Below are 23,090 nucleotides of genomic sequence, written 5' to 3'. Positions count from 1 at the left end.
GAGCACATTCTCATTTTAAGCTTTGAGAATTGCTCGATGGAAATGTTGTAGCCCTAAGCCTGAATGTTCCTCTAAAATTGCTACATGAAAAGTGGCCTGTCTCAGTCTCCATAACAGGCCCATCTGTATAAATTCTTCTGCCCCGTGGGTAGCCTGACATGATTGTAGGCTACTGATTTACCCTTCTGTACTTCTCCCGCTCAACCACACTTCCGTTCCTTCTGTCTTTTGATTTCTACTTGTCCCACGCCGAGATATGTTCGCTTTCATCATGTTGTTTTGGCTAGGATAATATCCGCCCCCCGCATTTCGCGTTCCGTTTCATTTTCCCCTGTCACTTTCTCTCCGAGTGTTTGTTCCCCGGTTGGAGGGTGTCAGCGGCGGCTCCCCCGCATCAGATGGGGCATTGTTGGAGAGTAATGATGTGGGAACACCTGCCTCTCCAGAGAAAACCTATATTTTATTTCAGTCCATACATGTATATACAAGGAAACATACAAAACCAAGTGACGTGCACGACTGTGCCAGTCTATAGCAATTCAACAGAATAGAGACCACGTGTTCTAAAAATGTCTTTGAGCGGGACCTAGTTGCTATATTATTCAAGAGAACTATACATGCTCTAGTCATTCTCATTCCAGTGGAGATGTCCACTGAGACAGGCTTCTGTAGACAGGTATACTGCTGTCTTGCTGAAACATGTTGCACTCCAGTTCACAGCATAGTTTATCATTGACTGCAGGTCAAGTAGCATCAGCTAGTCACGCAACTATAGACTTAATGTAATAACCAATGTGTGTGGTTATGGGTATACTTATCACTATTTTGTGAATGGATATTCTTAGGAAACAGAATCAGCAATGATAAATACTTGGTGTAAGGTAATAACAACGATTCCTAACAATTATTCCTATATGATATGTGAGGTAAAAGTGTAGCTGGTCATCTTTTTGTAAGCCTACTCCAATCCTACGACCTTTAGCTACTGACATGAGGTCAGAAGCCAGACCCTATGCCAGTGTCTAAGGGCAGCCCTCAACTTTACCCGGTGACATTAGAAGGGAAATCTGATTCTAGGTCAGTGCCTAGGGGCCAGAGCTATCCAAACACAACCATGGAGGCAGAAAGCCCTCATGCGACGGACCTCACTGTCATCTAGTAGTCCTTGGGCCATCCTGTTGAACCAGCAACATCCATGAAGGCGTATGCTTTTCACCCATAAATGCCTCAAAGGCCAAAATAAAACGCTGTTCACTGGCATTTCAAATGAAGAGCGCTTCAAATTTCCAAATGGTATTTTGATGAAGCATGACTGTTTTATGGACTTTTGGCTACACAGTTTTGACCTCAGCCTTTACACCTAGCAGCTAGGACACACAAATGGCCTGTAAAAAGCCAGACGGTTGCTGGAGAAGGAGCTGCTGTGAAGACTTGAATAATCAGTTTAATAACATTATCCTCGCTGTGCTCTGTAGCGCGTGGACGGTACCCTTTAACAGAGTGTCATCATTAAACCACAGCATCTCCTTCCTGTTATTAACGGCAGCCTACCTTCAACCAGGCACACATAGTAAAACATCAACAGACAGTCCAGGCGTAATTAAATAAATAGTTATGAGAAGAGCCGTTATAGTGATAAGCGGTGAAGCAAATACGTTAAGGTCAGAAGGCAACAGAGGAGAAAATGAAAGAATGAAGTTGTAGCCTGGCTGGGAGAGGGAGAGTTATTAATGGTGCTGTAGGATGCAGTGGGGAATGAACCATGAGTAACCACATACATAGCCTCACTTAAAACAATGGGTAGATGCCTCAAGGTTGTCTGTCGGTCTTCTGTTATTGACTGGGCATATCGTATGTAGGCTCTCTCTCCGTGGTTAGATGGCGTGTGTGAGGTGCAGTAAAGGTCAGCTGTAGAGGAAGGCCTTGCAGAATGGATAGGAAGTGGAGGGAACTGAGGTTACAGAGAGGATAGGAGGTCAAGAGGCCATTGGATTTACTGTATGTGTTCAAGCTTGTACCAGCATCCAGCTTTCACAGCATTGTCAATACTCCTCCCACTCTCGATATGTCCTACATTTAAATCAATGATAAAAGACACTGGGGAATTACTATTAGAATGTCTCAAAGGAACTTTATATCATGAATATTAAAAGTACAGGAAATACAGCAAATAGATAGCTCTGAGGGTAATGTTTGAAAGTGCTTTAGTTGTCATTGGAATATAGAGATAGAAAATAATCTACAAGTGTACATCTTGTCTGTATACTTTGAAGTGCATCACCACTAGTATGCTACATAAGGTTATACATTTCCTTGAGAGAAAAAATCCACACCAATATTCTACACCACGTAATAGCATTGAGGGGAAAAGGCACATTTGTGATGCAGCAGTCACATTATACTTGCAACGTAAGAGGCATTCCTTTTTGTGAGCCCAAGGCTGCAAAAGTGGTGGTGGTGGTGAGCAGTTTAACTCAAGGTAACCTCCTGAAACCGGTCTGCAGCTGCTCAGGGTTCACACAGTACAAAAGACTCCTCCCCCTCGCCTTGCCTCAGATAAGAAAGTGAATGTCAATTTTGCAGGTTGCGAGATCAATAAAGAGAAAATTGCACACCTTTTGTTCAAGAACACTTCAGCCAACCCCGCTGGAAGCAAACCACCCCAGTAAAACAATCATTTGTCTCCCTCCTCTTACACGCAGCCAGCCTTTGATAATAGCTTCGATTTTACTCTGCATCCTGGCTCACTGCAACTCTGCATCCATAACCCAGGCACCTCTCCTCCCACCTCGACATCTTCCCTCCTTCCTATTCCTCACTCCCTTGCCCCCTTTACCATCTTTCTCCATTTGTTCCCCTACTTCTCCTCTCCATCTCTTGGCGCGGTCACACCAGTGGTTGTTTGTCTCCACTGGTAGAGGCCAGAGACTCCACACTGGCTGTGTAGATGGGCTTCTTCTGAGAGTGGTCATCACTGGAGGTAGAGAGAGGAGGAGGAGAGAAAGAGTGAGTTGCACCATTATGTGTAAATGGACTGCCCAGAGACCCACAGAGGAGAGAAAGATAGAGAGTTGCACCATTATGTGTAAATTGAATGCCCAGAGAACCCCAGAGGAGAGAAAGATAGAGAGTTGCACCATTATGTGTAAATGGACTGCTCAGAGAACCACAGAGAAGAGAAAGATAGAGAGTTGCACCATTATGTGTAAATGGACTGCTCAGAGAACCACAGAGAAGAGAAAGATAGAGAGTTGCACCATTATGTGTAAATTGACTGCTCAGAGAACCACAGAGGAGAGAAAGACAAGTAAAAGAGAAGAAATAGACTGCCAACCAGTAATCTACAGAATATACTGTAGGTCAAACACACAGATGTAGAGAGCAACCTAACCTCAATAGCTTCCATATATAAGACAGAATACCTATTACAGCAAGCATGTACTGTACTCTGATATGAGGTTGACCAACATAAGTTGTGGGTCACAATGTGTCTGATTACTGTGTATTTATTATGATTTTAACAGTACATACTATATGACCACAGTATCCTTACATGTTTTGCAAGAGTCTGGTGAAAACACATCCACATGAAAAAAATACTATAGTATAAATACTATAGTATGCATTGCAGTGATTTTGAGGACTACAGTCTGCAAAACACTACAGTCAATACTGTAGTACTTAGTAGAAGTATACTGTAGTATCTACAGTTAACTCTATCTACAGTATAAATACAGTAGTTAAACAAAACGTGGAGTATATACTACAGTAATTAATGTAGTGTTTTTGTAGACTGTGGTATAATGTAGTATTTACTGTAGTGTTTTTGCAGACATTACTGTAGTGTCCACTATAGTGTTTTATTTTATTATATTTGACATAGTGGAGGCTTTCTCTTAGAAGAAACCTACTAGAGAACCTGTAAGTAGGTAGGACTGGGGTCTGAACATCAGCTCTTTTCTCTAACCTGTAAGTAGGTAGGACTGGGGTCTGAACGTCAGCTCTTTTCTCTAACCTGTATGTAGGTAGGACTGGGGTCTGAACGTCAGCTCTTTTCTCTAACCTGTAAGTAGGTAGGACTGGGGTCTGAACGTCAGCTCTTTTCTCTAACCTGTAAGTAGGTAGGACTGGGGTCTGAACGTCAGCTCTTTTCTCTAACCTGTAAGTAGGTAGGACTGGGGTCTGAACGTCAGCTCTTTTCTCTAACCTGTATGGAACACAATATATGGTCTATACTTGGCATGTAGGTTTTTTACTTATAGGTGGCACAAATTGGGATAGGGGAATGGGTAGGGAATATGCTAATTAAATATTGTAGTATTTACTTTAGTTTTAAAAAGTGTTGTGTTTTTACGGACATTACTGTAGCATTTACTATAGTATTCTACAAAATACTACACATGATTGAGGGATACTACAGTGTGTAGTATAGTATTCTACAGTATACCACAGAATTCTATAGTAAGTACTGTAGTATTTTATAATAAACTGTAGTATTATTTCATGTGGGCAGGGAAGAGATCAGTCAGCGACTGAGTCTAGCTGGTCACCGCCACTGGGACATAGCGGTCTACAAGAACACTAACACACACAGTAAATCCACCTTAGCCTTGGTACTATCGTAAGAGTCAGAGTGAAATATAAGGCAATAGATATAATATATTGGCCTGGCTATAATCTGGGATAAATGGAAGAGGGGAGGGGAAGGAGATAAGAGAACGGAGGGGGCACCACACACACACACACACACACACACACACACACACACACACACAGAGAGAGAGAGAGGTGAGGAGGGCACTGTGCCACAGAGCTCAGCACTCACATGGGTCCCTTGGTGCTCTTGGCTTGCTTGGCCCTGCGGACCAGGAAGACGGTGATAGACAGGATGAGCACCAGGAGAACCGCCCCCGCCACGGAGGTAATCAACACCAGGTTGGTGGAGTCGTACCAGGCTTGGTTAAGACGGCCGTTGGTGGCTGCAGGCCGGAGAGTCAGACACACTACAGGCTTTAATAGCGGATGATTCACAGACAGATTATTTTGTTAGCCTAGCTCAACACTGTCCATGTTGTCGTGTATCCAACTCTACTGGATAAAATGGTTATAATCTGACCCTGCTGGTCATCTATGAAAGTTTGAATGTCTTGAAAAACGATCTGGCCTTAATGGCCACATGCATCTCCACCCGGTACAGCCAGAAGAGCCTGATTCCTCTCTAGGTTTCTTCCTAGGTTCCTGCTTTTTAGGGAGTTTTTCCTAGCCTCTGTGCTACTTCATCTGCATAGCTTGCTCTCTGTGGTTTTAGGCTGGGTGTCTGTAAAGCACTGCACTGCTGCTGATGTAAAAAGGGCTGTATTAAATACATTTGATTGATTGAAAATAGTGTAAAATGAAGAGCAAATGATTGTTTACTTTGATTATTCACTTTGATTATTCACTTCCCCTTCATACTGAAGCAGTGTCTTCACTGTTATAATTGACATGCATCCAGTTTGATTGGCGCAACTGATTTGGAGGATAGATAATTGAAACGATTGTAATCGCAATGATTAAAATTGACACTATATTGGCGATATGATCGTGTGGAAAAACCCGTGACCATTAATGCAGCGTAATCATCTCGCAGGTCGCTGATAAAAATGAACAATGATCAGTATGATAAATTGGATTAGCTGTAACGTAATGAGTCCTCTTCTTCAGTGACATATTTAGTGTCCTAAGACACGTCCTCTGCAGTGGCCAGTTCCTCTCCTCCATCACAGCCGTAAGACCCTCGCCTTCACGGGAGCCTCTCGCTTGACACTCCCCTGTACCCCTCCTCTACATATGTGCATTGGCCCTAACATCTGTACCTCTCACCCTCCCTCTTGTCCTTCCTGCATTCTAACCACTACACATAATGTCCCTCTTCATAATCCCTGACCCCCGTAGTACCCCCCCCCCCTTCCTAACCCCTGACCCTCTACCTACCTGTCAGCACAGTTATGGAGATGGTGCTGCTCTTCTTCAGGCTGGACAGGGTGGGATGCTCAGCCATGCAGGTGTAGTCTCCACCATCCTCCATCCTCACATTCTTCAGCCTCAGCTTGGAGGAGGGCACGATCCAGTCCTCTCCCTGTTAGAGGAAAGGATGGTGGGTGAGAGAGAGAGAGGAGAGAGAGAGAGAGAGAGAGAGGGGGTGCGAATGGAGGAGAAAGCGAGCGAACGAGTCAAGAAAACGTTTCTCAGTGGAGTTACAGTATGCGTGTCCCTTTGAGAGAAGCGATAAACTCCCGGACAAGGTGTATTTACCTGAACAGTAATCCCACTGAATAAATTCCACATAAACCCCATTCACTGACCTGGATGGGGAAATCAGCAAAGAATAGCACGGAAACACTGTTAACAACACATAATGAGAAAACGGGAGGCACAGTGGACACAGAACTAGCTGCTGGGCTATTATTAAGAGGGAGAGTTAGACACAGTAGGGGAGAAATAATAGGAGAAACAGAATAGAAACAAACCAAAAAAAAATACATTACACCATACAAATGATTTGGCTCCTGGGATCTCCCATTTTCCTGCCAAGAAAGTACATTTCAATTTGAATGAGGGGCTGAATTAAGAGGATTTCCAGGAAAGACCAGGTTTGGCCAAAACAGCATTCTGTATGCAAATCCACTGGCTCAGATGCATCTAGCCTCCTGCCTGCCTCCCATTGACATTACTAGAGACCAGGACTGTGCAGTCAGTCAGCTGCTGTCCATCAAATGGCCCATACTGTTTGTTTCTCTGCCCCCATAATTCCTCCCATCCCCATCTTTGAATACTTTCTACCACTTGTCTAGACCTCATTAAACTATTAATCCTCTGAGTGGACAAGCTGCTCTCCAGAAAGAGGAGGGCCCAAACCAAGGAATAACATGAATACTGAGCACCTCTTATGGTGCTGAGAGAGAAAGAGGAGACAGAGATGTATAAACAGTTATGCAAATAGTTATGAATGTGTGGACAGAACAGTTCAAAAGGTAGATGGAGGATATTCACAGTGATGGATATTGGAGGGTGGAGGGGTATTATTTCTAAAGACATTCAAATTCAGAAAAATGTATTAAAATGAGGACTAAGTTGATTTTAAAGGTGTGAAATTGCATCAGGTCTGAAATAGTGGACCCACAATGTGCTGAAGTAGTGATACCTTATTTTACCACTAGGGAGCAGCAAATCAATTCACCAAGGTCTTATTGTTGCCTGCATGGCCATTCAGAGTTTGACATTTAGCATTGAGAGGTCTTAATTCCCCTGGGTATTTGGTTTGTGGCTTTGGTAACAGCAAGTTGAATAATTCAACAATGGTTAACTGAACATTGAAAAATCATTAGGAATCTATCAACAGATTGGCTTTCAGGTTGCCACTTGTCTAGACCTCATTAAACTATTAATCCTCTGAGTGGACAAGCTGCTCTCCAGAAAGAGGAGGGCCCAAACCAGGGAATAACATGAATACTGAGCACCTCTTATGGTGCTTAGAGAGAAAGAGGAGCGGGACAGAGAGTGAGAGATCGAGCGATAGAAGGCCAAACTCACATATTTCTGCCAGAAGTATTGTGGTGCCTCAGAGGCTGTGGTGGAGCACTCCACCTCTACGTCTTCGCCTAGTGTCACAAGCAGGTTTTCCTTGATGAACTTCCGGCTGGAGGAGGACACATCGTACACAGACAGCTCACGCATGTCTGAACAGGGGATCAGAAACACAGCAGGTTCAGGCAGAAATCAAGAAGAATGCATGTGTGATGGTTTTAAGAGGTTTGAGTGTGTGTGTGCAGCTGTGCACACAGTGTACAAACATGCATAGACATCAGTCAACAGAGTCATATCCTTGAGTATTCTGCAGTATCGTGCCTCAAATCCTCTACAAATTGCCCATGAGGAGGGAACAATCAGATAATGGTAATTGCCTTCATCTTCCTAAGTCCTAACAATGGTGCACTGTGGAGTGTGACGGTTCATTTTCTCCCTCTCTACGTCAACGGAACCATCTCCATGGGCCTTGGGCTCTCTCCTTCTGTCCCATTCCCCATTATCGATTGCTCCACGGGCAAAGAAGCCTATCAAAAGACATGACGGACGATTTGATCGCCCCTGTAGCGCAAGGGAAAATAGGCCTCACGCTATGACCACCCTTTCATGTGCCTTGTACAGTACAATATGTCTCTTCTTCTGGTCATTTGTATTTCTATTCCCCTGTGAATTTCCATTTCTGGAACATTGTTTTTGAAAACAAGGAGAATGGATATACTGTACGGTGGAGTGGATAGCAGGCGCTCCTCCTGGAGAGCTACAACTGGGTGTGCAGGGGTTTGTTCCAGCACTACACTTACCCTCCGGATTCAGCTAATCAAGGTCCTGGGGAGCAGCGGATACAAATGTAATACAGGTGTATTAAAGCAGAGTTGTACTAAAAGCCTGCATGCCCAGCAGCTCTCCAGGAGGTTTGGTCTTTCCTGCTGTGCCGACTTATTGGTCATCGCACCATTTAAAAAAATAAATTTAAAAAACAGCTGTTACAGACATGCATGTGACTATATAGCCCACCCCATACTCACAGTTGATGGTGATAGCCAGGGGCTGGGAGGAGTTGTCGGTTGCTGTGGCGTTGTCTGCGACACAGCGGTAGAGTCCCTGGTGGAAGTAGCTGTGGATGCTGCGGATGGACAGAAGCAGTTGGTTCGCCTCACGCCTCAAGATAACATCAGGGATACATCGGCGGTACATGGGCTCCTCCTCCAGCCGATACCACTTATTCATGTACTGATGAAGAGTAGGAGAGAGAGGAACAGTGAGAGAGAGAAACAGAGATTTACCTCATCTGCAAACAGCAGTCATATGCGGGACTGGCAGTGATATGAGTAGTAGTGAGAATGATTAACTTCTTGGTCTGCAAACATTGGTAATTTTATATACAATAAAAATGATCAAGCTGAGCCCTGTTGACATAAACATACTGCACTAACTGAAGTCGAGTTCAAGTCATGTTTCGATAAGTGTAGAGCCTCAACACGCTTTACTTCACATAGTACAGCAACAGAATTGGCAATCATATAACCCAATTAGAAGTAAGGTCAGAGGTAGAAGTAGCCCGTGTCCTGACCTTGGAAAACTTCTCAAAGTGGACTTGGCTGGTGTTGAGCTCCGAGTCAGAAAGCAGACATTCCAGGGTGACTTCATCGTTCTCCAGAACAGGCTTGTCTGGTCCCTTTATGACCAGGGCCGCTAGACAGCACAGAAGAGGACAAGGACCAAATCAACACCATCATCATACACTTTAGTTGTTGTTTAGCTAATCTCGTCCCATGGCTGCTAGTAGACAAGAGTATTGTTTAGCCCACCTATTTCTAGAGTTGTTCCAGTGGGGTTTCTTTGTTGAGAAGTATTTTGATACACTTCAGTGGATGGGCTGGTGCACCTAACATTAGGCCACATATAGGGCATTAGACTGGGCTGGTGCCCCTAACATTAGGCCACATATAGGGCATTAGACTGGGCTGGTGCCCCTAACATTAGGCCACATATAGGGCATTAGACTGGGCTGGTGCCCCTAACATTAGGCCACATATAGGGCATTAGACTGGGCTGGTGCACCTAACATTAGGCCACATATAGGGCATTAGACTGGGCTGGTGCCCCTAACATTAGGCCACATATAGGGCATTAGACTGGGCTGGTGCACCTAACATTAGGCCACATATAGGGCATTAGACTGGGCTGGTGCACCTAACATTAGGCCACATATAGGGCATTAGACTGGGCTGGTGCACCTAACATTAGGCCACATATAGGGCATTAGACTGGGCTGGTGCACCTAACATTAGGCCACATATAGGGCATTAGACTGGGCTGGTGCACCTAACATTAGGCCACATATAGGGCATTAGACTGGGCTGTTGCAGCAGCTTATTGTTTGAGTGAAAAATACAATGTTTTATTTTTATACAAGTGCTTCCTTTTCCTTCTTGTTGACTGGTTCAAACCAGGCTGGCAATTAGCCAAACACAGCCAGATGAACAACAGGTTTGTCTACTTGACTAGGAGATGCTGGTAATAAAAGGTAGATAGGAGGTCCCCTGCTGGACAAAGCGTTTTAGTGCAAAAACACATACAAACCACAAACTTGAATTACTTGAACAACACGTTGAAAGCACACCATTTCATGGGGATGACTGTGGCATTATCGATCCACACCATGGACAATGCTGAAGAAAAGCAATTGGAAACATGTTTTTAGACAGTGACAAAAAACTAAACAGTGACTTAAATTGCTTTTCTCCACAGGCGTTGAGTCTCCAAGGTAAATCAAATCCCATGGAATTGGATTGAGGTGCAGAGATTCAAGTGATTTGTCACACTTTCAATTTGTATTCAAATAATTGGCTTTTCAGGGGAGTTCCGCTCTCAATTAATAATTGAATCGATTACCCAGGCATAAACAGAGACAATATAAAAAAATATATATAAACTCAGCAAAAACAAGAAACGTCCCTTTTTCAGGACCCTGTGTCTTTCAAAGATCATTTGTAAAAATCCAAATGAATTCACAGATCTTCAATGTAAAGGGTTTAAACACTGTTTCCCATGCCTGTTCAATTAACCATGTGGAACGGTCGCTAAGACACTAACAGCTTACAGACGGTAGGCAATTAAGGTCACAGTTATGAAAACTTGGGACACTAAAGAGGCCTTTCTACTGACTCTGAATAACACCAAAAGAAAGATGCCCAGGGTCCCTGCTCATCTGCGTGAACGTGCCTTAGGCATGCTGCAAGGAGGCATGAGGACTGCAGATGTGGCCAGGGAAATAGCGCTACAGGGAGACATGACGGACAGCTGATCGTCCTTGCAGTGGCAGACCACGTGTAACAACACCTGCACAGGATTGGTACATCTGAACATCACACCAGCGTGACAGGATGGCAAAAACAACTGCCCGAGTTACACCAGGAATGCACAATCCCTCCATCAGTGCTCAGACTGTCCGCAATAGGCTGAGAGGCTGGACTGAAGGCTTGTAGGTCTGTTGTAAGGTAAGTCCTGACCATACATCACCGGCAACAACGTCACCTATGGGCACAAACCCACCGTCGCTGGACCAGACAGGACTGTAAAAAGTGCTCTTCACTGATGAGTTGCAGTTTTGTCTCACCAGGGGTGATGGTCGGATTTGCGTTTATCGTGGAAGGAATGAGCATTAACACCGAGGTCTGTACTCTGGAGCGGGATCGATTTGGAGGTGGAGGGTCCGTCATGGTCTGGGGCGGTGTGTCACAGCATCATCAGACTGAGCTTGTTGTCATTGCAGGGAAGACATCCTCCTCCCTCATGTGGTACCCTTCCTGCAGGCTCATCCTGACATGACCCATCATGACAATGCCACCAGCCATACTGCTCGTTCTGTGCGTGATTTCCTGTAAGACAGGAATGTCAGTGTTCTGCCATGGCCAGCGAAGAGCCCGGATCTCAATCCCATTGAGCACGTCTGGGACCTGTTGGATCAGAGGGTGAGGGCTAGGGCCATCCCCCACAGAAATGTCTGGGAATTTGCAGGTGCCTTGGTGGAAGAGTGGGGTAACATCTCACAGCAAGAACTGGCAAATCTGGTCCAGTCCATGAGGAGGAGACGCACTTAATTAAGTACTTAATGCAGCTGGTGGCCACACCAGATACTGACTGTTACTTTTGATTTTGACCCCCCCTTTGGTCAGGGACACATTATTCCAATTCTGTTAGTCACATGTCTGTGGAACTTGTTCAGTTTATGTCTCCGTTTTTGAATCTTGTTATGTTCACACAAATATTTACACATGTTAAGTTTGCTGAAAATAAATGCAGTTGACAGTGAGAGGACGACGAGTTTACATACACATCTGCGTCACCTGATTTTACGCAGCACTTGAGATCGTTTCAGCGCGACCAAATAAACACTTGCAAAACCAAGAACAAAATCATCTCTTTCCCATAATATAATAATATACCAACCATGATAACACACCATGTGCAGGTAATGAGATAATGAGTTCAAGTTACATCTGAGTATAAGCCCTTATTTGATGCCAACACAGCTGATCTACAATATCTTGTCAAATAGTGGTGGAAAAAGTACCCAATTGTCATACTTGAGAAAAAGTAAAGATACCTTTATAAAAAATTACTCAAGTAAAAGTCACGCAGTAAAATACTACTTGAGTAAAAGTCTAAAAGCATTTGGTTTTAAACATACTTAAGTATCAAAAGTCAATGTAAAACTATGAATCATTTCAAATTCCTTATATTAAACAAACCGGATGGCAGTGGTGGAAAAAGTACCCAATTGTTACACTTAAGTAAAAGTATAGATACCTTAATAGAAAGTTACTCAAGTAAAAGTGGAAGTCACCCAGTAAAATACTACTTGAGTAAAAGTCTAAAAGTATTTGGTTCTAAATATACTGAAGTATCAAAAGTAAAAGTATAAATCACTTCAAATTCCTCATATTAAGCAAAGCAGACGGCACCATTTTCTTGTTTTGAAAATGTACGGATAGCCAGGGGCACACTCCAACACTCAAGACATTATTTACAAACGATGCATTTGTGTTTAGTGAGTCACAGATCAGAGGCAGTAGGGATGACCAGGCATGTTCTCTTGATAAGTGAATTGGACAATTTTTCTGTCCTGCTAAGCATTCAAAATGTACTTTTGGGGGTCAGGGACAATGTATGGAGTAAAAAATACATTATTTTCTTTAGGAAAGTAAGTGAAGAAAAAAATTGTCAAAAATATAAATCGTAATGTACAGATAACCTAAAAAAACTAATTTAGTAGTACTTTCAAGTATTTTTACTTTAGTACTTTACACGACTGTTGTCAAATAAACTAACTTGAAGGACAATGCTGAACAGAGTTCACATTTGCAGTTGTATTAAAACGAATAAGCCTACATAAAATGTAAGTGCATAGAGAGAGTAGAATAAAATTCACTCAGTTAAAGTAAATAAAATTATATTTACCAATACTGCTGTGAGCATGTGCTAAAATCGCAAAGAGTATAAAACCCCTCATGTTTGTTATTGGATTCTGGGTATTGAGGAGTATTCCCACTCTGCTTCACTGTCTGTATCCAAATAATGCAAATCCGTCTGACTGTCGAAAGGAACGTCTGGCACTATACTTATTGATACTGGAGGAGGCGTGGCTTCCAGGGTTGTCTTTCTTTCAAAGTTTGGAAAGTTGTAGATATTAAGTAAAAACAAGACGTGTATATATATATTGATAACAATGGGAGTATACGCTCCAATAACCAATCACTTGTTAGTGCGTCACTTGTCTCCGTGTGCTCAGGATGTTGATGTAGTTTCACGCAGGTCAGTGCTATACGGATCATTGGAAAGTCCCTACCCTAACCACAACCATAGCACTTACCTAGCATTTTAAAATTCTACTTTAATGGGGTAGGGATGTCCCAAAGATCCCAGATAGCACTGACCGTGTCATGCATGGTTCTCCAACTCGGTTCCTGGAGAGCTACCCTCCTGTAGTTTTTCGCTCAGGACGGCAGCTCACCAGGATCATGATTGTAGAGACGTACTGCCATCTATAGGTCAATTACCTATCATTAACCAAACCTGTCCCGACTTCAGGTGGGTCCGAAAATGGTTCCGTTTACACTTAATTACATATCATGACAAGTGGAAGGACGCTCTTTACCCATGAATGACTGTTCTGCGTCGCCTGTTTTTACGCAGTTCTTGAGATCGTTTCAGCGCGACCAAATAAACACTTGCAAAACCTATAACAAAATAATCTCTTTCCAAAAGGTACTGTGAAATGCTGTTGAGTTTCGAGGAACCGTTAACAAACTTGAAACAGAGCATTTTCATGGACACCTTTTGATTTGTCATACTCCCAAGAACGCCCGTCTCATACGTTTTTCATTTTTCTGTTTCTAGGTAAACCAATTCTGCTATTTCTGTAGTGTCATCACTAGTGGCTTGTCATGCTATATGTCTGATATAAGATCTCCCAGATAATTGTACAAGCCTTGCCTGTTGTTGGGAATCCCAGCTGACCGTGGTTTTAGTATCAGTTTATACCAGTTAGTAAACATCGGAGACACTCAGAAGCACATCTTGGGTCAAAGAGGCTGGAATTAAATTATCATTACAAAGGGCCCTATAGATGATATTTTTAAACAACCCTGAATGACTGAGGGCAATCATTTACTGAAAACTGGTCTACGTGGAAAAACAGATGGATATATAAAATGTATTTTGACAGGGAGACATCTCTTTTACAGATGAGCCCTGTCTGTATACATACACACTATATACATCAATATACACAAATATTCACATCAACACACAATCATAGAAAACCAACACAATCTTCGCTAAAAAGGTCCTCAATCAGTCTTTTGAACTGCCCTAGAGGCTACAGAATACCAAAGAAGGGAAGTTGGCCATGCAGAAGTTTCAATAGTTTCAGTGTCTGGAAAATAAAGACCACAGGCAACGGTAACATTTGAAAATAGTGGGAGGCAACACAGATATCTAGATCAATAGTTCAACCTTTTTCAGTAACTGGACCCTCACCTGAATTGTGCTCGGTCTGGACTACTCCTGAAGCACAGGGGGTTGGTGGCACCTTCATTTGGTAGGATACGCTCATGATAATGGCTGGAGCGGAATCGGTGGAATGGTATCAAATACATCAAACAAATGGTTTTCATGCGTTTGATTCCATTCCATTCCATTTACTCCATTCCGGCCATTATCATGAGCCATCCTCCCCTCAGCAGCCTCAACTTCTGAAATACCCCCTCATGTGCATTTTACCAGTATTTTCTCAAGTACCCCCTATGGATAGGCCAAGTACTCCCAGGGGTCCTAGTACCACTGGTTGGGAACCACTGATCTAGAGAAGGGTGTCAAACTCATTCCATGGAGGGCCTAGTGTCTACAGGTTTTTGTCTTTTCCTTTCAATTAAGCCCAAGACAACCACGTGTGGGGAGTTCCTTACTAATTAGTGACAGCAATTCATAAATCAAGGACAAGGGAGCAGCTAAAACCCGAAGACAATCGGACCTCCGTGGAATGAGTGACACTTGTAGCCTAGACTGACTAGTTTCAGTGTCTGTGTTTCTGCTGCTATGCTTCTAAATGTCCACTAGGTGGAGATCTGAAGCAATAGAAAACAGGTCAACAAACCATGTGTCTCTGAGAAATGATCCTGATAAAAATATACTTTGTATAAGAAATATCTTCCAACATTGAAGATATTGATCGTCAATAAAATCACTAAACCACTAACATATCAGTGGTCATGAAGTTTAGTACAGTGTGGTTTATGCAAATATATGTATTTTTTATGTACTAGAATGATCTAATCTGAGATCAAGGCACAATGAGCTAAATAGATAAACTGATATACGCAAGTATATAAGGGCCATACAATATCAGTTTCTATTATTACAAAATATATATTACATAATGATGCTAAATACAACATATCCTCACTTCTGCACTTACTTTTTATGTACTATTTAACCTTTATTTAACTAGGCAAGTCAATTAAGAACAAATTCTTATTTACGGCCTACCCCGCCCAAACCCTCCCCTAACCCCTAACCCGGACGACGCTGGGCCAATTGTGCGCTGCCCTATGGGACAATGTCTTACAGTGTCATATATTTGAGATGATGATATCTGTGGATTTTGCTAAACCAGTAAAATAAATAAAAAAAATAATCCAAAGCTCTCAAATATCATCTTTAGTAGCCTAATCATGGTACTTGACTTTAAAAAAATGTTTTACCCCTTTTTCTCCCCAATTTCGTGGTATCCAATTGTTTAGTAGCTACTATCTTGTCTCATCGCTACAACTCCCGTAAGGGCTCAGGAGAGACGAAGGTTGAAAGTCATGCGTCCTCCGATACACAACCCTGCTTCTTAACACAGCGCGCATCCAATCCAATCTTTTTGACAAAGAAAATTGGACTCACAAAATGTGAAAACTATCGCAAAAGACTTCCTTAGGCCTGGAGTGCATCTTTTAAAGTGGAATTCAATCTGAAATATGTCATAGATCCCATTGATAGACACTTAATTTTTCACTTTGTCTTCTCACCCTCCCTTCACCAACATGCCTTTACACATGTTCCTCCTCGATGAGTCTCAAACTTTCAGCCTCTTCTCACCTCTCCATGTTCCCATTCCAGTTTTCCCACCTCTCCCTTAGCCTTCGATCCAACAATCTACTACATCAAGCTTCCATCTCTCCCCCTCACCCCTCCCTCTCTCTCACCCCTCCCCCTCAGTGTCCCCCAGGTCATCCTCCTCTACCCCTTCTGTGGAGTAGTGCTCCAGAGTTTGGTGTCTGTTTCTGGAGGGAGCGTCCCCAAAACGCAGCCCACAGTCCTCACAGGTGTACAGCTGAGCCCTCCCTTCCCTGCTACTGTCTGGTTCTGCTCTTCCGGAGGGGATCTTCACACTGCTAGACTGGAACTGGGGCTCTTTGTCTGAGGTTATAGTCAGACCTGACCCTGGAGGAGCAAGTAGAGACCCAGGGGAAAGGATTTTGGTCGGGGCAGGAGTAATGCTAGAGCACACGTCAGTATAGGGGCTGTTGCGTATCCTGTTTGGATTGGCACTGGGGCGTCCCACAGCAGCTGAGCTGCCTAGACTCAGTCTCCCCCTATGGGACCCACCGGCTCCTCCACCCCCTCCCATATCCGACACCATCCCATGGACAGTGCGCTGGTGGAAGCGGATGCCGGAGCGGTTGGAGAAGCCCTTCCCACAGAGGCTGCACACAAACGGCCGTTCCCCGGTGTGGATCCTTGTGTGGATCTTCAGTGCCCCCGACTGGGTGAAGCACTTCCCACACTGGTTGCAGCGGTAGGGCTTCTCACCTGTGTGGGTCCTTTGGTGGGCCCGGACCCCGGCCAGGTGGGGGAAGCCCCTCCCACAGTAGGTGCAGGCATAGGGTCTCTCCCCAGTGTGGATGCGACGGTGGATCTTCAACGCTCCCGACTGGCTGAAACTCTTTCCGCAGTCAGGGCATGAGTAGGGTCGGGCGCCGGTGTGTACGTTGAGGTGGATGCGGAGGTTGGAGTGGGAGTTGAAGGCGCGCCCGCACTCAGTGCACAGGAAGCCGCCAGCCTTGTGAGCGTGCTGGGTGCGCTGGTGCTGTAGCAGCTGAGAGGGTCGGGGGAAGGAGGCTGGACAGTGCATGCATGGGTGTAGGGTGGGGGACACTGTGGTCACCCCTCCAACATGGTTCTGGGGGGGTTTGTGGCCCTGCTGGTGGCGGAGGAGCTGGGAGCAGGAGGGGAAGGAATGCTGGCAGGACAGGCAGGGGAAGGTGCCAGGGGACAGGCCATGGTGGGAGTGGTGGTGGGGCAGGCAGGTGGTAAGTGGGCAGTGGTGGTGGTAATGGGTGTGCGTCTGGGAGAAGGGAAAGTCTGCTGCCCCCTGTTGGTGGTGCAGTAGCTGGGTGCAGGTCTGGAAGCCCCGGCGGCAGCAGAAACAAGGGAAGGTGGGAATTTGAGGCAGGGGGCTTGGTGAAGAAGTACCCTGGTTAGTGGAAGTGGTAGGGGCTGGGCTGGGGCTATGGGTGCTGGTCTCCTTGTCCTGACTCTGGGGCTGACTGAGCTCTGGGCTGTAGGTGCTGCTGGGCTCAGGCTGTGAGGACACAGTGCCTCTGGGCTTTATGGTCTGGAAGGAGGAAAATGAGGAAGAGTATGGGCAGCCAGGGCAAGTGCAGGTATGGTGCTGAGCTGTGTACAAGTGGGGGAAACGACAAAAGCAAGAAAATAGATTTATTATAAAGCCAGACAAGCCATTACCTACGAAAACAAAAGTTTCCTTAGTATTCCCTGTCCTTTCCTATTACTCCACAATGTTCTCTACTCACCTTGTCCACTGATTTCTCTGGCCTCTCTAATGCTCTCTGCCTGGGCCTGGACCTGTCTGGGCTGGGCTGAGCCTGGGGCTGAGCCTGGGCCTGCTGGTGGGGCGTCTTTTAGCCCCAGAGCCCCCCAGACACCATCAGGTCTCCAATGAACTGGTGCATCTCCAACCAGGAGCTTGGGTCATGCTGGGTGGGGAAATGAAGAGGAAGGATAGGTGTCAATTGTAAATAGCAATGAGATTGCTTATACTACAACATGTTTAATTTGTGACTTACATATACATATACATTAGCAATAGTTATCAGTTTAACAAATATTTAAACTGTATTATATATATTTTTTACAATAATACTTTTTTAATCCAAGACTGATTTTTGGTTCCTTTCTTATTATGGATACAAATAGGCTACACAATCATATTCTCACTTCTTCAAAATATGCATTTTATTGACAGGCCTATATACTTACGCTCACAGCGAACTTGTCTTTGTCCATGTAGAATAATGTGTACAGTTATACAAAGTTTTTTGCCGTCTGTTCGTTTCATCAGCCTACATTGCTCGAAGCAAGAGAAAGGAATTTGCGCCTCGTAACCCAACGGTCTTCCGATCGACACTGAAAGGGATATATATTGCAAGCTGTTGTGTGTTCTTTACGCCCGCCACATTTCCCTACTTGTGTTATCTTCGCCGGATTTGACGAATTATTTCCGGGCTTTCTTACCATGTGACAATATTTGTAGTCTTTTCTTCAACCGAGCTCTGTACTGTGCGCATTAGCACTATCCAACTGTCTCGAGGAGGTAGGCCTATATAATTACAGACCTACCTAGCCGAGTTCATCATTTATTAACATTTCGAAATTGAACACTGGAATTACAACGCGTTGGTTAAATGTTAGGTTATGTTATATTAATATTTATATCTATATCAGTGCGTTTACAATGAGATACAAACACTTACCATAGTGCCTTCCCGCGTTCCTCTCCAGCACTCAAGTAAGAGTGTTCTGTATAGGTCAATGAAAGAAGGCTTTCCAAGAAAATCCCTCCATACCATTCTGACACGTTGATCTTTATTTGTATCCTTTAAGATCCCAATTTCTGAACAGAATGTTTTAAAACTCTACAAAACACTGTAACCATTCAGTTGAAGTTGGGGTAAGACATTCAACGTGATAGAAAAAGATATACAAGTCAATTTAACATTACAATTGGACAGCACATATTTCTTGCATATTTTACCCATTATGGAACTCAAATCAAACAAAAACCGAGCTGTTGAGAAACATTTCTCAGAAAGTTGACAGTACATTAAATCCTGGCTCCCAGACATTCTCCATCAGTACCTGAATAAGAAACCTTGGCGACTGAAGTCCCATACAGCAGCTTATATTGAATAGAAACTACAAAATTACAATGACATTCAATTGAAGACTAACTAGACAACCTATAACAAAAAAATAACAAATAAGTTATATTGGTATAGTCAAATAGATATGGAGTGTTTGGAAATGTGTGCGGTAACACTGGAAGAAGTGCATGATCCTATTGCCAGCATACGCAACTACTGTAATATAGAAAACAATAGCCACTATTTACCCTAATCTCAATCGCTTGCCACACAGTAAGCAGCTAACAACAAGGATTGTTGGCTAGCTCAGTAAGCACTAGCAGGTACATTAAACATAGCTATTGAAGACTTGCAATGTCTAACAAAAAAATACAGAAAAGCAACCAAATCCCGAGGGCAAATTAATGTAGAGGCATGGTTTATCAAAATCACCACTAATTCACAAAATGTGTTGCTATTATGATTTAATAACAGGCCTAGTATGAATTGTTTTACATTAGGCTTGGTTGTTGTCCTCTGTTCCTCGGGCCATTAAAAAGCAGCCTATTTAACATTGTTGTCAGCAATCTTATTTTTTACTCTGTAAAGTACTGCCCTTATAATAAACAGTCGTGTAGGGCTCTAGGCTTTTCCCTTGTCCTTAGTGACCTTCGTCTTTTACATGGTGGTGAGGAGGGAGGAGATGGGATGGGAGAGGAGGGGAGCTGTGTCTCTGGGTTATGGGCTGTGGGTTCATCAACAGGTGTGTCAGACTCCTCCGTTCCATCCTTCTCTTTCCTCTCTTCCGTTCCATCCTTCTCTTTCCTCTCCTCCGTTCCATCCTTCTCTTTCCTCTCCTCCGTTCCATCCTCCTCTTTCCTTTCCTCCAATCCAGCCTTCTCTTTCCTCTCCTCCGTTCCATCCTCCTCTTTCCTCTCCTCCTCTTTCCTCTCCTCCAATCCAGCCTTCTCTTTCCTCTCCTCCGTTCCATCCTCCTCTTTCCTCTCCTCCGATCCATCCTTCTGCTCCGATCCATCCTTCTGCTCCGATCCATCCTTCTGCTCTTTCCTCTCCTCCGATCCACCCTTATCTGCTTTCCTCTCCTCTGTTGCTCCATCCTTCTCGCCACCATCAAGCGCCTCCTCTACACGGTCTCCTTCCATGTTCCTCTCCTCTGCTTTCTCCGCCACATCACAACTGGCTGGGTTCCCTCCATTCAACCTTAAGTCGAGCACACAGCCTGGGGTGCCCCCATCCCATCTCAAGTCCAGCCCCACGTCTGGCTCCATCTTCCTCTTCAATGCTGTCAGCGGGCTGGACCAACAGAAGTCTGAGCTCTGTGTTCCACTGTCAGCCTCTAGAAACAGTGGTTCCTGCTTTATATGGACTAAGCCCCGAAGCATTTTGGAGTGCAAAGAGCTGACTGACTCGATTTTCAGCTGATTCACTGGATCCACTTTGGCAGTGTTCTTCTGTTTGACGGTCAGGAGCTGTAGTGTTGACGGGACTCCTGGCTTTGGTGCCTTCTTCATTTGAGACTGAGCTGTTCCATCATCTCTGCTGTCATTTTGCCTGTCTTCATCTCCTCTCCCTTCTCCATTTTCCCCCTTCTGAGCCATAGCCTCAATTTTAGAATCCTCCCCTGGCTCCCTCTTACTCTGAAAGACTATCCCCTTTTTATCACCTGTTAAACTTGTGAATACTTCTTCCTCAGTCTCCTCTGCAAACCCAGGGTCTCTCGGTTCAGTCTTGACTACAAGGTTAGCAGGAGGAGTGGAGCAAGTCGACTTGTTAGACAGATCAAGAGGTAGTAAATTAGCAGGCTCCTGTTCGTAGTCAGCTGTCTTTAATGCCAGATCCAGCGGGGCATCAGAGGAGTAGCGCCGGTTTGCCTCTGTTATGAGGCTCAGGCCCGGCTCAGAGGTGAAGCTGGACTGGCACAGCACCGGAGGAGGGGCTCCTGGATTTGGTGCTGGGTTGAGGACCTTCCACTGGGACTGGGTGCCTGAGAGGGCTGGAAGCTGGGCGGTGGAGGATGGGCCAGAGAGGCCAGAGGCCAGAGGGGTGTTGGCAGGGACAAACATGACCAAGGACACCCCAGGAGGCGGCTGTTTGTCCAGGCTGAGCTTCCACAGCCCCTTGGTGGGTTGGTCAGGGCTCACCACACGGACAGTAGTGGTGTTATGGACTCCCATAGTGACTCTGGCAGGGGCAGAGCCTGGCATTCTCATCAGAGTAGGAAGTGGTGCTGACACTTGACTCTCTGGTTTCTTCACAGGAGCAGGGAGATGCCTTGGAGCGAGCTGGGGTAGGGGTTTGGAAGGAGCAGCAGGGGGGTCCTTCCGTAGTTTCTTTGGAGCCATCTGCACAAAGAGAGAGTTACAACAGTGAACAGAGAGCTACTTGTACTCTTCTCTATCCAATCCAACTTAAACTAAACTAATATGAAAATAATTTTCTTCCAAAGAGCCATATACAGTGACAAACATATATCAGTATATTTCAACAGTCCTTAGGGGGGTAACCCATACTCACCACAGGAGGGGGTTTGCGTCCACAGTCCTTGAGGTGGCTCTCGTAACCCTGCTGGTGAGGGAAGCCCAGGCCACAGTTCTTACACAGACAGGGCCTCGACCCTGCGTGGCCCCCCATGTGTGACATCAGCATCAAGGCCGAGCGGAAGCCCTTGCCGCACTCGGAGCAGGTCATCACCCTCTGGTGGGCCCCGGCGTGATTCTTCAGCTCGTCAGCCGTGGAGAAGGCCTGGCCACACTCCATACAGCGGATCTCATCCCCCTTGGTCCCCTGCTGGCCCCAGCAGCCCGTCTCCCTCTTGTGCCTCTGGAAGTCGTTGTGGCTCTGAAAGACGCCCAGGCATGCCACACAGTGGAGCCGCTCCGGCTCACACTCATGCTTACGGTAGAGCCTGGCCAGGCGGAAATGTGCACGGCACTGGATGCAGGTGTAAGGCAGCAGGCCCAGGTGGGAGAAGCTGTGCTTGAGGAGGGCATTCTTGCGGCTGAAGTTCATGGGGCAGTCGGTGCAGCGATAGCTGCGGACACAGCCCCGCTCCTTGTGGCGGCGGAGAGAGCGGCGCAGGCGGAAGCGGCGGCAGCACTGCAGACACACGTGGTTCCGCCAGCTCGCGCTTGTGCTCCTCCAGGTGCTCCTCACACTTGGTCAGGCAGGTGAAGATGCGCTTGCATGCGTCACACTCATAGAACTCCTTCTCAAAGTGGGACTTGGCTAGGTGGTCCTTCAAACCCTGCTCAGAATCGAAGCCCTTCAGGCAAACACGGCAACGGAGCTGTACGGGTGGGACTGAGGTCTGGGGCAGGGCGTGTGTCCGCAGGTGGGAGCGGTAGTTGGCCAGCTGACAGAAGCGCTTACCACACTCGGCACAGCAGTAGGGGCGTGCCCCTGTGTGCAGGTTCATGTGCTCCTGGAGCTGGAAGCTGGAGGAAAGGACGAGGTCACAGACGCTACAGCGGTGTTCGCCTGAACCTCCAGGCTCTGCTTCTGAAAGGCAGAGGGAGAAGGGTGTTAAAGGTCCAGCGGTCAAAACGTTTTCAGGAAATTGATGATATTTGGATGAAACCAGATCAAACTGGGATACCTAAAGTATGAAGAATGACTGTTGCTTCTTCATTGATAAGTTTGATTATAAAGTTACTGGTCCCCTCCCCAATGTCAAACACCAGGATTCAAGAGGTGGGAATATTAAGGGCATATTGTGACATCACAAAATCTCAAATTTGAATACACCAATGGTATTGTCATATTCTCTTACCTCGTTTCGGAGAGGCGTGGTTTACATAGCTAGGTAAC

At 45.3% G+C, this 23,090-nt stretch overlaps 2 protein-coding genes, 1 long non-coding RNA gene and 1 pseudogene across 3 annotated transcripts; all 4 read right to left on the bottom strand.

Moving 5' to 3' along the window:
• Positions 1 to 2,187: 2,187 nt before the first annotated feature.
• Positions 2,188 to 4,921, bottom strand: LOC139397169 (uncharacterized). Its single transcript, XR_011630896.1, has 2 exons — positions 4,826 to 4,921; positions 2,188 to 2,974 (listed from the first exon to the last, which is right to left on the bottom strand). It is a non-coding gene; the product is annotated as an uncharacterized lncRNA (long non-coding RNA).
• An 8-nt stretch (positions 4,922 to 4,929) lies between these two features.
• LOC139397167 (cell surface glycoprotein MUC18-like) lies at positions 4,930 to 13,226 on the bottom strand (the record flags this gene model as incomplete). The annotated part of the gene is made up of 6 exons (XM_071144040.1): positions 13,030 to 13,226; positions 9,137 to 9,258; positions 8,592 to 8,796; positions 7,573 to 7,718; positions 5,974 to 6,118; positions 4,930 to 4,979 (listed from the first exon to the last, which is right to left on the bottom strand). Coding segments are annotated over exons 1-6 (720 nt in total), but the record flags the coding sequence as incomplete, so codon positions are not given.
• A 3,092-nt stretch (positions 13,227 to 16,318) lies between these two features.
• LOC139397168 (zinc finger protein ZFP2-like) lies at positions 16,319 to 18,592 on the bottom strand (annotated as a pseudogene).
• Positions 18,593 to 19,879: 1,287 nt separating this feature from the next.
• LOC139397170 (uncharacterized) lies at positions 19,880 to 22,781 on the bottom strand (the record flags this gene model as incomplete). The annotated part of the gene is made up of 3 exons (XM_071144041.1): positions 19,880 to 21,625; positions 21,798 to 22,379; positions 22,471 to 22,781. Coding segments are annotated over 3 exons (2,639 nt in total), but the record flags the coding sequence as incomplete, so codon positions are not given.
• Positions 22,782 to 23,090: the final 309 nt, after the last annotated feature.

This window comes from Oncorhynchus clarkii, unplaced genomic scaffold (genome assembly GCF_045791955.1).
Source record: "Oncorhynchus clarkii lewisi isolate Uvic-CL-2024 unplaced genomic scaffold, UVic_Ocla_1.0 unplaced_contig_6715_pilon_pilon, whole genome shotgun sequence".
Lineage (NCBI taxonomy): Eukaryota > Metazoa > Chordata > Actinopteri > Salmoniformes > Salmonidae > Oncorhynchus > Oncorhynchus clarkii.
This window is presented reverse-complemented; position numbering and strand designations above follow the sequence as displayed.